Source organism: Pecten maximus, chromosome 8, assembly GCF_902652985.1.
Source record: "Pecten maximus chromosome 8, xPecMax1.1, whole genome shotgun sequence".
NCBI lineage: Eukaryota > Metazoa > Mollusca > Bivalvia > Pectinida > Pectinidae > Pecten > Pecten maximus.
The window spans coordinates 22,005,729-22,023,756 of NC_047022.1; the positions used below are offsets into that span (position 1 = coordinate 22,005,729).

Here is an 18,028-nt window from a genome sequence, read left to right on the forward strand (position 1 = left end):
CTATGTAATGTAATGTAATGTAAATTGCACATAAAAATATCCTACTAGTGTGAACACTCTTCAATAGTGTTGGCATTATCAAATTGCACTTGAGAATGAACACATCCCAACAGCAAATCATTAGGATTAAGATGGATGCCTGGTTGCAAGGTTACGATACATTAAAAAGATTGCAAAACTGCTAGATCGTTAGACTCTCCACAAAATAATTGGTTGAAGTCTCGCTGAAGGTCTTTCTGTAAACGGCAGCAAGAAATGCATGAAATGCTATGTTTAATATGTAAGGAAAAGACCTCATTTAGAAACTAAAGATGAATTACAGACTGATCAGGACTGGAAGAAGGAAGATGAGGTAATTGATGAACACCCAACTACTGCGCCATTGCCCCTGCTTAACATAACATCGTAAATGTTCGGTTTGCCGTCAGTACAATGACATATGCACAATTATTCCAAGACCTGTGCATTCTCTGTTCTTTAATAAGAGACTTTGGTGTCCTCCTGATGCACACATTTGACCTGCTTGAGATAATTCATGACACATCCAAAGAAGGAAGTGCCCCAAAATTAAGGTTGGCCACGCTCTGATTCTGACTGCCTTGCATGGACAGGATGGAATTAAGAGCAAATCAGGGATAACTGCTCTTTGCAAACCTGACATGCCAAGTGTCTTGGACGATTTGAACTCTGAAGACTTGCTTCTTTTCTTCTGGGCAAAATTAAAAACTGGCCTGCCATGGAGGCAATTGTCATATCTGACCGCAAAATCCACAGCCTCGCTATCCAGGTATTTCCACAAGGTCATCGAGGCTCTGAACATCTCCCTTGTGCCAAACACCTTGGTATAAATCATATAACCCGTGAGGAATCAATGCACCATAACACAGTGTTTACAAACACATTTTTGGCGACAAAGTGAGTGTAATCCAAGATGGACATTACATTTACCCCAACAAAAGTTCGCACCATGCTTTTCAGAGGTCATCATATTGTGGACAGAAAAAAAACCTTACTTAGGGAATGTCAATGATGCGTCAATCACAAACTCATCATTGACAATGTTGTATTTCTGAAGGCTTGGCTTGCCAATCATGACAATGTCATAGTGGATCATGGGTTCAGGGTTGCCCTTGATGTTCTTGCTGAGATGGGGTATGCTGCAAAGATGCCATCTTTTCTGCCTGCTGGAAAATCCCAAGTTGATACAACATTCCAGGCAAATGAAAACAGAACGTGTACCAAAACTCGTTGGGTTGTCGAGGCATACCATGGTTTTTTGAAGAAATGGACTTTCTTTAAAGAAAAAATTCCTTCAATATTCTCGTGCCAGTTATTGGCAAACTTGTTCGCATTGCAACTGCATACCTAAATGCTTTCATAGGACCAGTATATAGTCACGATCCTCTTCGAGAGCAACGCAACACAAAAATGGTCCAACGCGTGATTTCAATGTCCAATAGTGACAATGTATTGGCCAAGCGTGTCGCAAATGATCCAAACATGACCCGTAGAGCTTAGAGTAAGTAGCAAAGGCTGGAGGCCTCACAAGTTTCATTTCCAAATCTGAACTTAGAGTACATGTACTTGGAAGCTCTGTCTTGCGGTACATACCCACTGAAGCTTGCACCTGGTTATATCACAGAACATCAGACAATTGATGGTAATTACGAAATTTGGGTATACCAGCATGCAAATGACATCATCCGAGGGCAAATCCATTCTCGTCACAGGTCTCAAACAAAGTACAATGTTTGGATCGAGTTTGATTGTGATGCATTGGATGATCCTGACATAATAAATGTATTGTCTGGTTAGACATTGACCTCAACTGTACAATGTACGATAACGAGCTCGAGACGAGGGAAGAAAGACAACTCTTTCCAGTTTCATTGTACATTTTATAATTGTTCCACATTTACCTGTTTTCGTTTCTGGGGTGAAAAAGCGTATCCCTTCGTGCCCTTTTATTTGCGTTTACTTAAACAAAGACACTTGAGGTCAGGAAATTTTACTTTTAGAATGCATGTCTCACGTACATACCTTATGATTTTTTTTATAAATATCAGCTCCTGAGGGAGGAAATATATACCTATGTCAATTTCATGTTACGTACGGTTCATTTATACGAGCTTTTTTGTCTTGATATATTCTTTTTTCAATAAATCATGTGAATAGATGATTGTCGGAATTAGAAAATGGAACTCGTAAATGTAATTTTACAGCTTAACGTTCAACATATTTTGGTCTTGAAATGACGACATTTATTTCGTAGATAACGGAGCTAATCTTCTAGAAGCCACTTCATTCTAATCTGTGTATGGACATACATTCAATATTAGTATTTGAATTACTCTAACTTTATACATTTTGCTTGTTCTTTGTTATTGTGCCGTTGTCATCATCTTATTCAAGATTGTGTTATAATCCTGATATTGTCAATACATGGTGTATTATTGTATTGCGGTTGTCGTCTATGAAGAATAAGACGCTTATTCTCCTGGATAACCTGGTCTTATTATCCTAATATTTTAACTGGAGTATTCATGCAAATGTATAAAAAAAAATATTTTACCTTTCTTAAGTTTGACTTTTTGGTATTCTTTGTATTATTTCTATATCATTTTCAAATGAAGTTTAAATGATGTTTTCGACGGTCACTATTCTCGCAACAAAAATGATATATAAGAAAGCAGAGATGACTCGACAGATAGCATGCTTTCATGACTTGATACAATATACTAAGTATATCAAATGATTTAATTATATAATCGAATCTGTACGGAGACCACTCGAGGAAAATGAAGAAAAAACAAAACAAAACAACAATTCACTATTCACTTAATAAAATTCTAATGAAAACCTTTTTTTTTCATCTTTAAAATAAAACATTTTCGTCCGGTTTCTTCTTGATTATGATTTCTGCCTCCGTTTTAAAACTCAGAAAGTCGCTGAAAAAAGTCGCTTTTCAGCATTTGGGACACGGAAATGATGATCGTTAGTCGCGTCTAACAGGTGGTAAATAACGTTTAATTCAGTTGGTCGCTAAGGCAAGTTTGACTGTATATCTATCGATGACGTCATTGCCTGCTTATCGTAGAATTCAAGTAATTATTTGCGATATACCAAAACATCACTACTGATGAAAGCCATTATTTGTTGTAGTACATGAAAATCTAGTTATACAGATACATGTACATACACATGATCGTACAATGAACATACTTTTTAACACGAAGAAATATTTTCATAACATGTCGCTTCGTTCCGTGAAGCCATGATTGCGCTTATAGTACTTTTATTGGCAATCTTTGTTGGTGAATTAGTTCCTAGTTCCACAAATCTGTTTTAATTTGGTTTGCGCTAAAAATTAAGTGAGTCAAAAAAAACATTTTTACATTAATTAAAACAAGAAGAAAAATCTTCACAGCTACTCGGCACCAAAGGTTGTATTGTCAGTGGGTTTTTTTTATCTTAAAGCGTTTGTTTCGTGCATTGCATTTTTTTTAGAAGTTTAATTGTCTCCTTTCACAGGTTTTGGACGACTTATTTTTGAGAAAATCAATGAACCAATTACAATAACAATTGATAATCTTTATTTGAAATAAGAAAACAATACAATGTTACGCCATTGTCCAGCTGATGCAGTTATCTCCCCAAGACATATCATTGTTTAGGTTATGACGGTACTGGAATGCACGTGAGAGGCTGAAAAAAACATGACATAAAATTGTATTGCTTGAGCAAAATTAGGTATAATATATAATTTTTGTGTTTTACCATCGTTAGAAATAACGCCTGTTTGAGTAATAGTAAACGTATTTTTTTCTTTTATTTCTGTAAAAAAATATGGGAAATGGCACTATTGACTATTTCTCATCTTCACTAGCCAAGGCATCTGCATTGCTGTCAATTCGTTATACCCTCGTAATGTTGAATATTCTTTGTTCATCGATTTATAATAATATACAAAACACACTAGGCATATACGGTAATCTATCTGACATTGTTGGTACGCTGTGAATTAGTATACAAATAGTTAAATTGTAATAAGTTAAGTAAGAAACCTAAAATAGCACCTTTCACGGTTAAAATCAACTTAAAGTAACCAGAGACCTAGTATATAGGTCTCTGAAGTAACCAAAGCCATTCAAAAAATATATATTTAAAGTCTAAGATCATAATTGTCTCGTTATAATCAGAGTAAGGCCAGTTTGTAACTTACCACTTCCTGACAGATGGACAGACACCGTTGTTGTCGCGTCGGTTAATGTAAACGACTTTGTCTCTATTGTATTTCCGTGCGATGTTATCAAGAGTGTGTAGTCTCCCTTGAATCCACGTATTGTTTGGTTGTGAAGGCTGCTGGTCATGTTGGTCCGCCATTTTCTATAGAGCTGTTGATATCTTGTTCCTGCTGCATTCGGCTGAATAATATTGATGTTTATTTGATATCGGTGAGTAATTCCATTGTAGAGATACATGTACTACGTCGGTTGTACAACGCAAATAAACGTTTATTGCAGATCAATGAAATATAGAAAATTATTCATTTTACCTAAGTGAAAAATATCACATTTTCTGATTTTTTTCACTCGGCGCTTTTTCGGATTTAATCAATCAAAACACTGATTACAAACGAAGATGGGAGAACTTTAAAGCTGCCCGGTAGATTTGTCTATAAACTATATTAAACAGAATATTCAACATTATCTTCAGTAATACTAAATATATTTCACTCCTGTGTTTAACAGTTTGATATTTTTAACAAAATATAAGCCCCTTTCGTAAAATATATTTGGTATTTCTGAAGATACTATTAGATATCCTCTATGTATTTAAGATAAGTATTTAATAAGAATAAACAAAACCCCAAAATGTATTGTTTTTTTGTTAGATTTTGATGATCATTTGCATGCAGGGTTACTCGAAATGGAAAATAAGTTACTGACTGATAATGCCGTATTTTACTGATGAATAACATAGGATGGTCATTAAAGCAACAATTATAAAAGTTTGTTGACACTTACCGTGCAATTGGGACCATGTGCTAATGCAATCCCCTGACTGTACACGTGTAAATCGGAGTATCCCCATAGCAGCACGCCCTCAACCAATGGATGACTGAAGTACAGGGTTAGGAGATTCTCTAGTTGGTCCGCCTTGTTAGCCTCGTTGTGATCGTCAACTGTCAGCTCTGTAATCCACAGGGGCAGGCCAGTCTCGGCAATCTTGTTAAGCCTATACTGAAAACAGCAAGGGAATACATAACCAATGAACGGAATTTCTCAATGATATCTTATTTTGTAATATTTTACTTAAAAGGTGCATTTATTGAAAAAAAAACAGCATGAAAATTATAATCATTTGAATTACAATGTATTGATGCAAAGCTATTACGTGCGTGATTCTAATCGACTTGCAAAGCTTTGACGTAATACAGGTCAATATGGCGCCGAACATGAACTCATATTATTGTAATTGGTTACGTGAGCAACTTCATCCATTGTTACATTAGAAACAAACAGACTGGTAACGTAATGGAATAAAAATAAATCCTTTTCTTAGTTAAATTATTTTGAGCTAGTTCGTGATTTTTTCTTGATAAAATTGTTTATCTATGATCTACAGTTATTCATACAATGTACATACATATTCCACTGACATTTTGAAAACTACATTTTATATGCTCTTACCTCAACTGTTGTCATATCTTGGTTGGAAGTCTTAAAGTGACTTTGGATCCCTGCGCCATATATTGGCATTCCAGCGTCCTTAAATCGTCTAACGTGCTCTTTATATGCCTGCAAGTGTTTTGAATTTACACGTGATATTCTATATATAGCTCCATGTTTAGAGACAAGATACATTGTAGTATCATTGTTACATTAATAATCAGGATGTACTAGTTTAATTGCATTTTTGTTCATAAAATTCACATTATATGATATGACTTACCGTTGTTGAGAAATGACTACTGACAACATTGAAGTCGTTCAGGAAAAGTTTGACACCCGGCTCCGCCTGATGCATCCATTGAAACATATCTTGTGTTATGTTCGGGTTGTCTAGGTGTCGGGCGAAATAGTTTCCGTGTATATCCTCGTTGTTTACATCCCAATGTTCCAATCTTTAACACAGACAACAATATATACAATTGACTCTGCAACTTAACGATTACACAAAGCAAAATACTGTTGTAGTGTATAAGAGCGCGTAATGATGCAAAGCAACGAACTCTTACCTTATATAACATGTTGGAAAATTCATTAATTCAGTAACTCAGGCTTGACTTTCTATAGAAGTGGTAAAGGAAAGAAAGAATGGAGATTATTATTTAATGTTTCTTTTGTATCTTCTATCTTGTTCACCTTGTGTTTCAACTCACTTTCCTCTAGTGTGTGATATCATATCATTCAGATGTGTGTGCATTGCCTGTAGAAGTTGTTGTTCCGACATGGGCGATAACCACTTTGGTACACTCTGGTCCGCAGCCCAGTACATATTGTGACCTCTGATTTTGATGCTACAATTACATTAAATCCATTATTGATTATTTGAATTTATGATAGATGATTGACTGACTGGATCACATGCCTAAGGTTCTGATAAGTATTTATAGAAAACAATATTAACGCATTCTTTTACTTTATCTACAAGGACGATGCATCGACTGTGGGACGGAAGTAGGTTAATAATTGGTTGACAATTATAGGGCTCATACAACTAAATAATTTACTATATGTTGTTACTAGTGACTCCATCCCTTAATTTGCTCGTTTGAAGTTCAAATGATGTGAAATTTATATCAAATTAAAGTTTGAAGCTGTTTCTATCAGATAGGATAAATGTTATTATTGTATAGCTTTAATGGCATATAGGAGAACACGGGTACTCGAAAGACAGTAACCCTGACATTTACAGTACACTGGTGAACCCCCACCTGGGGAATTCCCGCCTTTTTCACCTGGAATCCTACATCATTCTATTTTCAGTTGGAACGTATATTTTTGATTTTCCAAATATCAAGACCATATTCTTTATTCTCGTATATAAAAAGTACCCATTGCATATGTTATTTACTCAGGAAACAGCTACCTAAGAAACACATTTTCCTCAGGGACTTGGTTCAGATGAAACACCATCTGACTGGCTGATTTAGATGTGTGAGTCCTTTAAGTCAGTCAGTCTGTAAATGTGTTTAGTTAATGAGTAAATCAGTAAATGGGTAAGTGTTGGGCGAGTGAGGAGAATGGGTCACTCAGTGAGCCAGTTAGTCAATCAGTCAATAAGTAGAAGCTTTCACTACAATCATCGAAGGTGCTTTGCAATTAGAAATTGAAGCAGAAAATTTTAGATGATATATCTCTATTTCAATTATCTACATAATATGCTTATGCTTTACTTGCCCCCTAGAACGCATTGCATTGATAGCTGCCATTGGTCTATCAAAGTTGGCATGTCCCTGAAATAAACACAATTAAAAATGAGGAATTGTTGCTGTAAGGTAAATAACTAATTTAAGTGCCCACTTCCATCAATATTAGGGTAGATACAAACAGTAGCACAAACAATATCACATAAATGATTGATTTGGTCAAATATGAGTCACCGTATACCGAAATGAAAGTGATTTTTGTTATTTACATATTGATATTTGTAGTATTACCTGCGTCCATTCCATCAGTCTCCATTTGAGTGCATTTTCTATAACTGCCCATTCAAAGTTATTATAAAAGAAATCCTGATAGCCTGTTTGGGCTGGGTCATGGATGGCATCGGCGTTGATAGCTGTACCGAATGCAAAGGCATTCTTCGTTTGCTTCAGCTATGAAAATATTTTTTAGACCTAAAATCAGCATCTGGGGAAATTATAATGTAGTTATACTCCTGAATTAAAAAAAACCAAACTAGTGATATGAATGGTCGAACATTAGTAAATACTTTTACGAGTTGGAAAGACATCGCCATATGATACAATGTTATTAAATTCCAGTGTTTTGCTTGCACCATACGATTGCCCGCATCGTAAGATTGCCCGCACAAACCAAAATAATGGTTTCATAATCTAAAATCTGCAGATTGCCGCTCCGATGTTTTGTCCACGGGCTATCTGCTATGTGATTATGTACACGTTCACCATCAGGGAACACTCTCGCTGTGTATTGTACTCCTTTGCATCAGATGGTTTACATCCAAGCACATGCTACTCCATTTAACACCGATTTGCGCTCTATCACAGTGATAAAACATCATATTGCACGCTCTTGGGATTGTTCTGTGGCGTCACCTTTTAGCTTATACATGTCCGCCAAGTTGCGCGAGAGTACAATACGATGTTTTATCAATGATGCGATAATTATGATGCTTGATGAATATTATGGCATAAGATCCAATTAAAATTACATGTGATCATACCTTTAGCTTTCTGTGATTTGAATTTCACACCGAAATGAAATAAAACATTGATGGCAATCCGTTTCTATCGAATTGATGATATAAGGAGTGAACAAATATCGACAGAGGCCGGATAATTGTAAAATATATAATTCTTTGTTAATAACACATAACACTGCTGTGAAATAGCGTAGCGTCATAATAAATTTAATAGGAGTGTATCATAATATCCCACAAATTATAAGAACTACCTTAAACAGTTATGACAGCTATGTTATAGAACTGTAAGTATTAATTTCCACAATTGACATACCGATATGATATTGCAAATCCACACTATTAAAAAGTCTGGATGTAATTTATTTTCCAGATGTAATATTTTACACCTTAAATATTAAGTTCACATATATTTTTACAAATACATATTTTCGTGCATAATATTAATATTGTATATCTCGACAAATCTTATGTCTGGCAGTATCTGGAATTAGAGTTTTTCAATACTTATCTATACTTTTACCTCTATTTGTAGATTTGAAGTGTCTATTCCATGTCCGTTCGTAATTCTGAAGATAAATCATAAAAAATAATATGCATACATTAACATAATTTGCTAAATTGAAGTGACGAAATGTATGAACAAAGCTTATGATAAAAAATTACGCAATTATGTAGTCTAGTCAATTTACATAATTATACAATCACATCATTGGGTATAATAAAATAATTAGCCTTACTGGACATTGATGTCAGATTTCCTAATTGTCTCTATCCTGGCATTAGCTTCGGATTTCCAGTCAGAATCGGTCGGGAGCTCCTTGAGACTCATGGAATCAATCAGATAATTAACATCCTTATTATCAACTTGAACATAGATCGTGATTCTATTCAATCCTGAAGAAAAAAGAGTTGATAATCGTCATTAAATAAAGTATCATAAATTGACGTCAATAATCTACATAGAATGTATCTTACAGTTATATTTATTCTGTGTTTGGTGTTATATAATTTAATCGTGCTCGCCGCAAGCATATTAATTGGCTTAAAACAACATCGGTCTATTTTTTTCATGTTCGATAAATTCTATTGACATTTGATGGTATTAGTCAAAAGGATCAAATAAAAGGCCAAGCCTATATAAATTCTCTCCTAATGTGGCAAGGGAATTGTATTAATATAAAATTAGATATATAAATTTATTATGAAATGAAAAAAAAAAACATGTATAACGAACATTTAAGGGAGGTAACTCAAATATAAACATTCACACATATTCATACATTTTGACTATATATACATGTATACATAGACTAATATTTGATAATAAAATATTCAATATGAACTATATCTACATGAATCAGTCATTGACTGGCATTGACAAAAAGTCCTTGTGCATTTATGCACAGGTCGTAAACGGAGAATGTCTAATATCATTATACCTAGGACATTCAAAGAAATAATGCGAAATAGTTTCGTTTTCAATATCACTGGCAGAGGTTAGAAAGTTAAATAAATGATCATTAAATAAATGAAAATTTAAATTGCTACATGAATTTCTAAGCTGACAGATAATGATATTGGCCTTTCTATTTCCTTCAAATTTGAAAATTTGAAGTGACTCACATACATGTACAGCATTAATATTATTATTAAGTTTGCATTTAAAAGCTACTAGAAAAGAAGAGTTGAAGAGGTCAGGATTAGCATTGTTAGTTGTGCGGCACATTTGGGGGAAGACACTGTCAAAGTAATTGTTAGTAGATGATTGAATAGTCGTGATTGTCTTGGGGAATACGTGTTATCATTTTGGTTGTTAATTAAAGGAATACGGATATCTCGCAAGTATTGGGGTGATAGTCCATGACGTATTTTGTTTGTGTTTATTTCTTCTATCTGACAGAGATTCCCAGCCAATTTCTTCATATAATGTGTGATGTTCCTGATCTGAGTCATGTTATGGTTTTGGTTGCTTCTAACTGAACAGATTCTAATAATTGTTTTGATTGGTGTGTGCAGTTATCCCAGATTATGTCTGCATATTCTAAAATTGGTGTTATAAATGCTGTGTATATTTTGATTAAAGACTTACGATTCACTTTAAATTTTATTTATCGAAGAATATTTCATCTACTGTATGCTTTTCTATATGTATTAAGGATGTGTTCTTTCCATATTGCGTCTTCTTGTAGTGTAAGTCCAAGATGTTTGTGAACTACTGTGTCTGTAATTTGTCTATTTTGGAAAGTTATTGGAGGGTGATTTTTGTTCTATTTCCTTGAAAAGATTACTGATTTAGTTTTGTTAGGGTTAAATTTAATATCCCAAATACCTGCCCACTTACCAATATCATTAAAAGTTTAATATTACTTGAAACATTATCAGTGATGTCATTTATATAGAGGGGAAAGAGAAGAGGTCCAAGAACTGATCCTTGAGGTACCCCTGCATTTACAACTTTGAATTGTGAGTGATAATCCTTCGGTAGAGGCTCTTTGTATTCTGTCCGAGAGCTAATTTTGAAACCATAAAAGTAAATTTACATCAATTCCATACATTTAAATTTTTCTATAAGACCTTCGTGCCAGACTCTGTCAAATGCTTTACTTACATCACAGAAAATAAACCTTCTTTTCCCTTGTCCATTTTACTAGATATCTCATTATAAATTTACTGTGGAATCACCTGGTATAACACCAGACTGATGCTTTGTTAAGATTGAATTTTCAATTAAATAGTTAAAAGATATTTAAATATAATTTTTTCGACCATTAAGTTATAGATATTGGCCTATAGTTTAAAACATCATCTTGCTCATTGATGTGAATACTAGTTAATGAGTGGGGAGCATATGGTTGTGCTGTCTGGGGCAACTCAAGATCAAGTGATGATGTTGAAATATTAGTAAAGTTATTGTTGAGGAACTCTGCTTTGTCAATAGGATGATAGATAAGTTGATCATCAGATCAAGAGGAGGAATATATTTGTATTGATGAAGCATAACGAAAAAAATAAATAAAAAGATGGTAGTTTTTAAAGGGACTATATAGTTAAAAAAAACTATGAGAAAATGATATAAAACGTTATATTTTCTATGAGTATGTTACAAAACTAACACCTCCTGTCATTGCAACCATTTATGATATATATCTAAAGAATAAAGAATGTAAACATTGCGGTCTCGATCTAATTAATAAATCACCGGTCGTAACCTGTTAGTTGAGAAAGAGCATGGCGGACGTAAGCATGTAAATGCAACGGGGACATGAAAGTTACCTCAAGGAAAGTGCCAGAAAGCGTAAGAGGAAGAAGTCAGACCAGAAAATAGGACAAGCAGTAATCTATATTAGACAGGAGATTGATAGACGGCGAAAGTTGAAGGAGGATCTTGGACTGAATACGGATTCGGAATTCGCGAAGCTGTTACTTGACACGTTATCTTGATTTTAGCATATAATTCTAGCGTATCCAATTGCCGTTGATTGTGATCCGGTATCCAGAGTTGAATCTATAAGTGTGTTATGAATAATACTTCTAAAGGTGTCCTTTGATCATGATTAAATGATAAAATGATGAACGACGAATATGTGTGAGTAATTTGGAGTCATCATCATATCAAATACATTAGTGAACATATTGCAAAAATCATCATCATTATCTTTGGTGAGCATATTTGAACAAAGCATCATCATCTTCATCTGTGGTGACAGGACTTTTTCTCATTGGTTTGGGATGGGGTCTTTTTGTATCTTTTTGGAAAGAAACTTTGAGAATCGTGAAAGAATTTTTTTTTAAATTTTGGGAATTTGGCTTTGAAATGAAATAATTCCAATTGGGAATGGCCCCAAAAAGCCCTCAGAAAAAGTCCCTGGTGTGAGCATATTTTGACAAAGAATTATCATCATCGTCATCCAAACTAAATAACCACATCATTATATGCATAGTTATCGCAGAGACTGAGACAAACGTGTTTGTCATACATTTGTACTTTTGTTTAACATATAAGAAAAGTATCGGTTAATCAATCCTGGATGCCTTAAAACTGATGTATTGTACAAAGTCATCAGGGAGGACCTGTCCCTAATTTTATAGACTGCACAGCTTGGGAAATTGCTGTAAAACAAGGACAACGGAATGTTCGGATAGTTTAATCCTCTATCACTCTGAGAAGCTGGTGATAATGTACATTGTATATGGTATAATATATAATTAGCTAACATAGTGTTGATCTAAATTAAAACCCAAGCCATTAAACTTTTCTTATAACACTTGATACACTTGAAAAGTAGATAGATACTGGACTAAGTCATTACTTTTGGCTTTCATTGTTTTTAACATGTTCTACAAGTACATGGGAGGCATAGAGTTAGCCTAGCTCTGTGTGCCATATACATAAGTCACACTGTTTATTACTTGCATGTATTGATATCAAATATATTGATGTCAGTTGAATGGAAAACGATATCTATCTAAACAGAGAAAGTATCAATTCCTCTGCATATCTGCAAAAAATACAGTAACATTCCAGTTAAAAATCTGAGAGAATACAGAGAGACAATAAGTCTATGTTTCGATTGTAATTACCCCCTTTGGGGCCCCACTAGTTTAGCGCCAGTGATGAACAAAGTTGATTATCGCACGACAAAGCCACAACAAAATTTCTAAGTTTAATTGTTTAAACCTATATGTTATACACTATGTAATCTTTACTGCAAACAAAAATTAACAGAAATACGCAAAAGTGAGTGTCATGTCTAAGACGTGTGTTTGTTTACACTTGCCTCTTGATCCATTTTTTTTTTTTTTTTTTTTGCGACGGAAGTTAATGACGTGACGAGCCATGTGACCGATTCGGCTTTCCTCGTAATTAATCGAGCGTACTCGTGTTTACAAACAACTCTCAAGATAAACAATGCTCCAGCCCCGAAAATATGTATAAAATCAAAACAAATCTGACGGTGTAGGCGCGCATATATCTTATTATTCATAGGCCGAATTCTACAATTCCCTGAGGTTGAAATCTAATTAGGTAATAGTCCCTTTAAAGGCACTCTTCTGCATCATACTTTTTCACTTTTGTGTTAAAGCTTAGAGTGCAACTTACTTTCAATAAAATAAGTTATAAATTCATATTTATGTTATACATAGAAGTGTACTTAAATATTAAATATGTCACCTTTGTAATTTTGCTTATTAGTATTGCTCCACGTTATGCCTATGTGTCGTTATGGAAATACAAGCAATTTAGCCTTACACAAAATCTGTGATTTCAATTAGAGCCAATAACATTCGCTCCTACAGTGTAAATATAATACTCAATTCTACTTGGCATACTTTGTGATATTTGGAATATGTTAATTAATTGAATTTTGCGTCGATTACTTTTCCCTAATTGACTATTTCGGGCAGCACATGTTTTTATAGAAATGACGGATTATTTTTCAGTTTTTACATGATCACACGTAACATTGCTTTGACACACCAAAACTGCTGGTGTACAATATATCCAATAGTAAGAGTCTCATTACGTCAGCTCTGGTACTGAACAAAAAGTCTGTCCTAATTTTATCTAGAAAGGATCCATCAGGAGTCATTTCTTAGTTTAATCGTATGCTAATCCATTCCTACAACTTACAGAATATTTTCACTAGCATAACTCTTTACCTCGGGTTGTAAGCATAAAGTCGCCTCCGATTTCCGTCCAACCAAACTCCTGTTGAACATGCCTGTCTTCAGATACCGTGAAGTAATGGGTATGACCTGAATTAGTGATTTCATAAATTGTTAATAGTTATCTGATAAAGAAAAGTAACAAAACACTTATGTCATAGTATACCTGTATACGTTGCCAAAATTACTTATTTTTCAAATAACAAGGTGAGTGACGGTAAAATTTCAAGAGAAGTAAAACTTTCAAAGGATGTAGGTTAGTTATGGACTGCAGTATTGTTTGAAAGATATCTACATCTACAGTAACGTCAGCTTGACGTACATTCACAGTGTATTATACGTGAAACCAACATCGTATACAAATTGTCACGATAAGTAGGTACAAGAAATTAATGGCCGATAACTGCATGCATTATGAAATTAAGATTTTGTATATTTTGATGAAAGATTTATATTTTTGTGTTGGGGTGGAAGGGGAGGTAATTATACAATTTGTAGTTAAAATTGACGTTCGATCTGTTGACATACCTTGCGCGTCTCCATTAATCATCACTTGTACTCTGTGGTACATAGAGCCTGGCGCTTTGTTAAGTAACTTGATGAATCCTTTGATCACATACTTTTTTCCCGTTGTCACATGAACGTCATATCGAATACCAGCCCATGTTGCGTGGCTAAATGCAATACAGTATTCATAATGTAATAATGTGAAAACGAGTATCCTTTAACAAGATAATTCATTTGTTTGCTAGAAGTAGAAATGCCGGGTTGCAGCTACTATTTGAATGCATTATATTCTCTTTTATGTCTCCAATCGTTGCATTGCTGTATATGCATTATCTGGGCTGTTTAAAAATTCCAAAATTTCGTGTACATGCCGTTTGTACAGCGTGGCTTCATTAATGAGCATGTACTGATCAACATCATGGATGGCAAATTAAGCGTATGCTTATGAGTTGGTCAGTGATATAATTATTGGTGTGTTTATTTGTTTGTTTTTGGTTGTTTGCTGAGTTTATCGCTCCTGGAACAGCCAGGGTCAATTTGAGGGGTGGTCTCCTTGTAGTAGTGACTACCTCACTGTGGTCTCCTTGTAGTAGTGACTACCTCACTGAACATCATACGGAAGGTCCGCCGCATGCCATGCAGAGTATTTCGGATATGTTTTCTCAAAAGACACAACAGCACAGGCCGGCCCGTATATAACCTTCCCGAGAACACAAATCGACAAGGGTAGGGGGAACTGCAACCACGCACCACAGACCTTCACCTGAGATTGGATTGTCGAATGAGCTATCGCGGCACCGGTAAGTGGAAAGAGGTCATTATTTTATAGACAGTTATACAACCTTTCCCTGAGTAAATGAAGTTTGTCTTGTGTACAGAGTTCACACGCCAGTGAATGGGACAACACAAGTTATATATATACTGGTGGATAGAACGACAGAAATTGCGAGCAATAGCGAGAGTAAACTCCAACCCAACAAGTCACCAACACTACCACGGACCTCCTAAAATTATATCGTTGTGTCAATAACACACCTTCATACTAACTTTCACTGAACCCGAAAAATATTCAAATTTCGATTTCAGAGGCAATGAAATGGCGCCTATTTCGTCAAACCAGCGTTATCATGTTTCAATATGTTTTGTTACTTGACTGTATATGTAAATGTATATTATGTGTTTCTGATTTTCCTTTGTAAACAGTGTCAATAGAAACAACTATTGATTGCTGCTATTTGAAGTCAGAAAGGTTCTATTTTATCCAACGATCTATTATTTCTAATTACTGTAAAAGTGGATATTTCCGCGTGTGGAAATTTTCGCTAAGCCAGCTTCCAAAGTGTTCGCGGTGTGGATATTTTCGCGCCGTCAAGATATTTTTGCGCTAACTTGTATCTTTTATATTTAGTATTTGTATGTGTTAATATATTCGCGTGTCGAAATTTTCGCGGAGATTTACTGATAGCGAAATAAGCGAAAATTTCCACCCCACCGCGAATATTTCCACTTTTACAGTATTTGTTGCTTAATTATGGAGCAAATCTGTGCAACTTGTATATGTCTTCTGCAGGTGCGTGAAAATCTAACCATTCAAATCACACCTTTCTAGGTGAATTAAACACTAACTCATAGTTCTCATTTTGTACGAGTTTGACGCCAAATAACTTAACTAGAATCCTATTTTGACATAAAGATTGTATAATGAATATACGATCGCATGTTTTCATGCAGATTAAGCTTTTCTGTTACTACATGTTGAATCGCTGTCTTTCAAATACAAGATGTTAAATCAATTAATTTCTAATATGCTATTTTTAAAATATTTGTATCCATTAAACCCATTATTTCAACCCCTAATTTTGCGAATAAAGTTTAAACAAATGTTACGTACCGTTGAGTTACCTTTCCACTGTGCTGTCCATTCACGTGGTCGTTTGTCAAGGACAGATTACACGAGTTACACTGCCAGTTACCACTAAATTGATTACTCTCAAAATCGCCATTTTGGAACAATTCAGAAATAGCTTGTCCTACGCAAAGGCATAGGATAATTGAAACAAGCTTCATTTCATTTATGATTAAACCTATAACGGGATACTGGAAAAGCTTGCGGTTATAACTAAAACACGACAACTGTCTAACATTGAAATGAAAGTGCAATGCTTATCAGTTTAAACAGAGGTCAAAGTTGATGAACAGAGCCTAATCATGTATGCTATTAGCTATATTTAGAATTCAGAACACTCTATAAATTGACCTCTTATCTAACAAAAAGTATACCTTTTGATAAGGTAAACAAGTAAGAAGATAGTGCCGACGTATTGATGAACTCTTATGACCTGGATCTGTTAGGGTTATAAATTCAATAACGCTATATATTTATACTCGATAGCTTACTTTATTACGACTAATTGTTATATATGGCATGCGTGTGACGGGCCTCCTGCATGATGTTCAGTGAGATAGTCACCAGCTTCTACAAGGGGACTCAAAATAACCAAGGCTGTTCACTGGGCAATATACCAAGCCAAAAAAAGAGATATATTGTACGAATATCTATTATGTATTGTCCAATATCTGAAATTATCTTCTAAACACAGTGCTCTGTATAAATATCCCGAAGCAAAATACCCAAATCGGAAGAATAACTATCTTAATAAATACTGAAGTATGTTAACATTAAATACGCATCAATGTACAATACGCCTGTGTTTCCTACCACCTGTTGTCACCTTAAGGAGAAGATCGCCTACACCTGTTGCTTAATCTCACTGAGTGTTTGTGTTGTCTTTAAGAATTACTGTTTCACGCCCCTTACAATATAATAAGAAGGCAGGGATGAGTGATATCTGAAATTTCCGATTTCTAGTTAGTAACATCAATGATTCCACTACCTACCGTGATGACAAGACTGAGTTAATTCGATAGTCAAAGATTTATCCCCAATACCACGGTTTCCGTGGTAAACAACAAAGGCCGGCGGATAAATACATCAAAGTACTTTCTAGGTGTCTAGGTTCTTGCAGGTTATTGGAAGCAATCATGATCGACATTTAGACCTAATTCCCCAGGTCTGATATTATGTAAGATGCATTAGATGTTCATTGACATACCTGGATGCTCCATTGTTATCATCTCAGTTCTCATTAGAGGACATGACACTTACTCGATTTGGCGTGGATTACATGACGGTGTTGTCGATGAAGCAGCAGACACTTCTTAAACACATAATCTTACTTTCTTTGTTCTTTTGAAAGGTATTCGTGTGAATCAATATTTGCGGATGCGTTATATCCTCGTTTTATCGTTTAATTGAGTAGTTACAAGTTGGCGTTCTCTTAAGAGAGTATCATACATTTCACATATTATCTATGTATGTTGGATGATGTTGTATGTAACAGCTAGAATTCACAGATACTGACGTCTTGCTGTTCAAACTTACGTAGAGTATACACAATTG

General features: G+C 34.8%; 1 protein-coding gene across 1 annotated transcript; it reads right to left on the minus strand.

Annotated features, from left to right (window-relative positions):
• Positions 1-3,576: 3,576 nt before the first annotated feature.
• On the minus strand, positions 3,577-16,764 carry LOC117333752 (anti-sigma-I factor RsgI6-like). Its single transcript, XM_033893175.1, has 13 exons — positions 16,460-16,764; positions 14,590-14,735; positions 14,056-14,151; positions 9,132-9,288; positions 8,915-8,960; positions 7,667-7,825; positions 7,407-7,462; positions 6,386-6,523; positions 5,956-6,127; positions 5,694-5,801; positions 5,028-5,243; positions 4,223-4,424; positions 3,577-3,705 (listed from the first exon to the last, which is right to left on the minus strand). The coding sequence occupies exons 1-13, from the start codon at positions 16,633-16,635 to the stop codon at positions 3,671-3,673; spliced, it is 1,707 nt and encodes a 568-aa protein (XP_033749066.1). The 5' UTR covers positions 16,636-16,764; the 3' UTR covers positions 3,577-3,670.
• Between the last annotated feature and the right edge of the window lie 1,264 nt (positions 16,765-18,028).

Bases quoted from the DNA above. Each gene is read 5' to 3' on its own strand.
- LOC117333752 (XM_033893175.1), bottom strand. From the start codon at position 16,635: ATGAAGCTTGTTTCAATTATCCTATGCCTTTGCGTAGGACAAGCTATT. The intron at 8,961-9,131 runs GTAAGGCTAATT...ATTTATCTTCAG, and splicing joins AAATCTGACATCAATGTCCA to AATTACGAACGGACATGGAA. The intron at 7,826-8,914 runs GTAAAAGTATAG...ATATTTTCATAG, and splicing joins CTTCAAATCTACAAATAGAG to CTGAAGCAAACGAAGAATGC.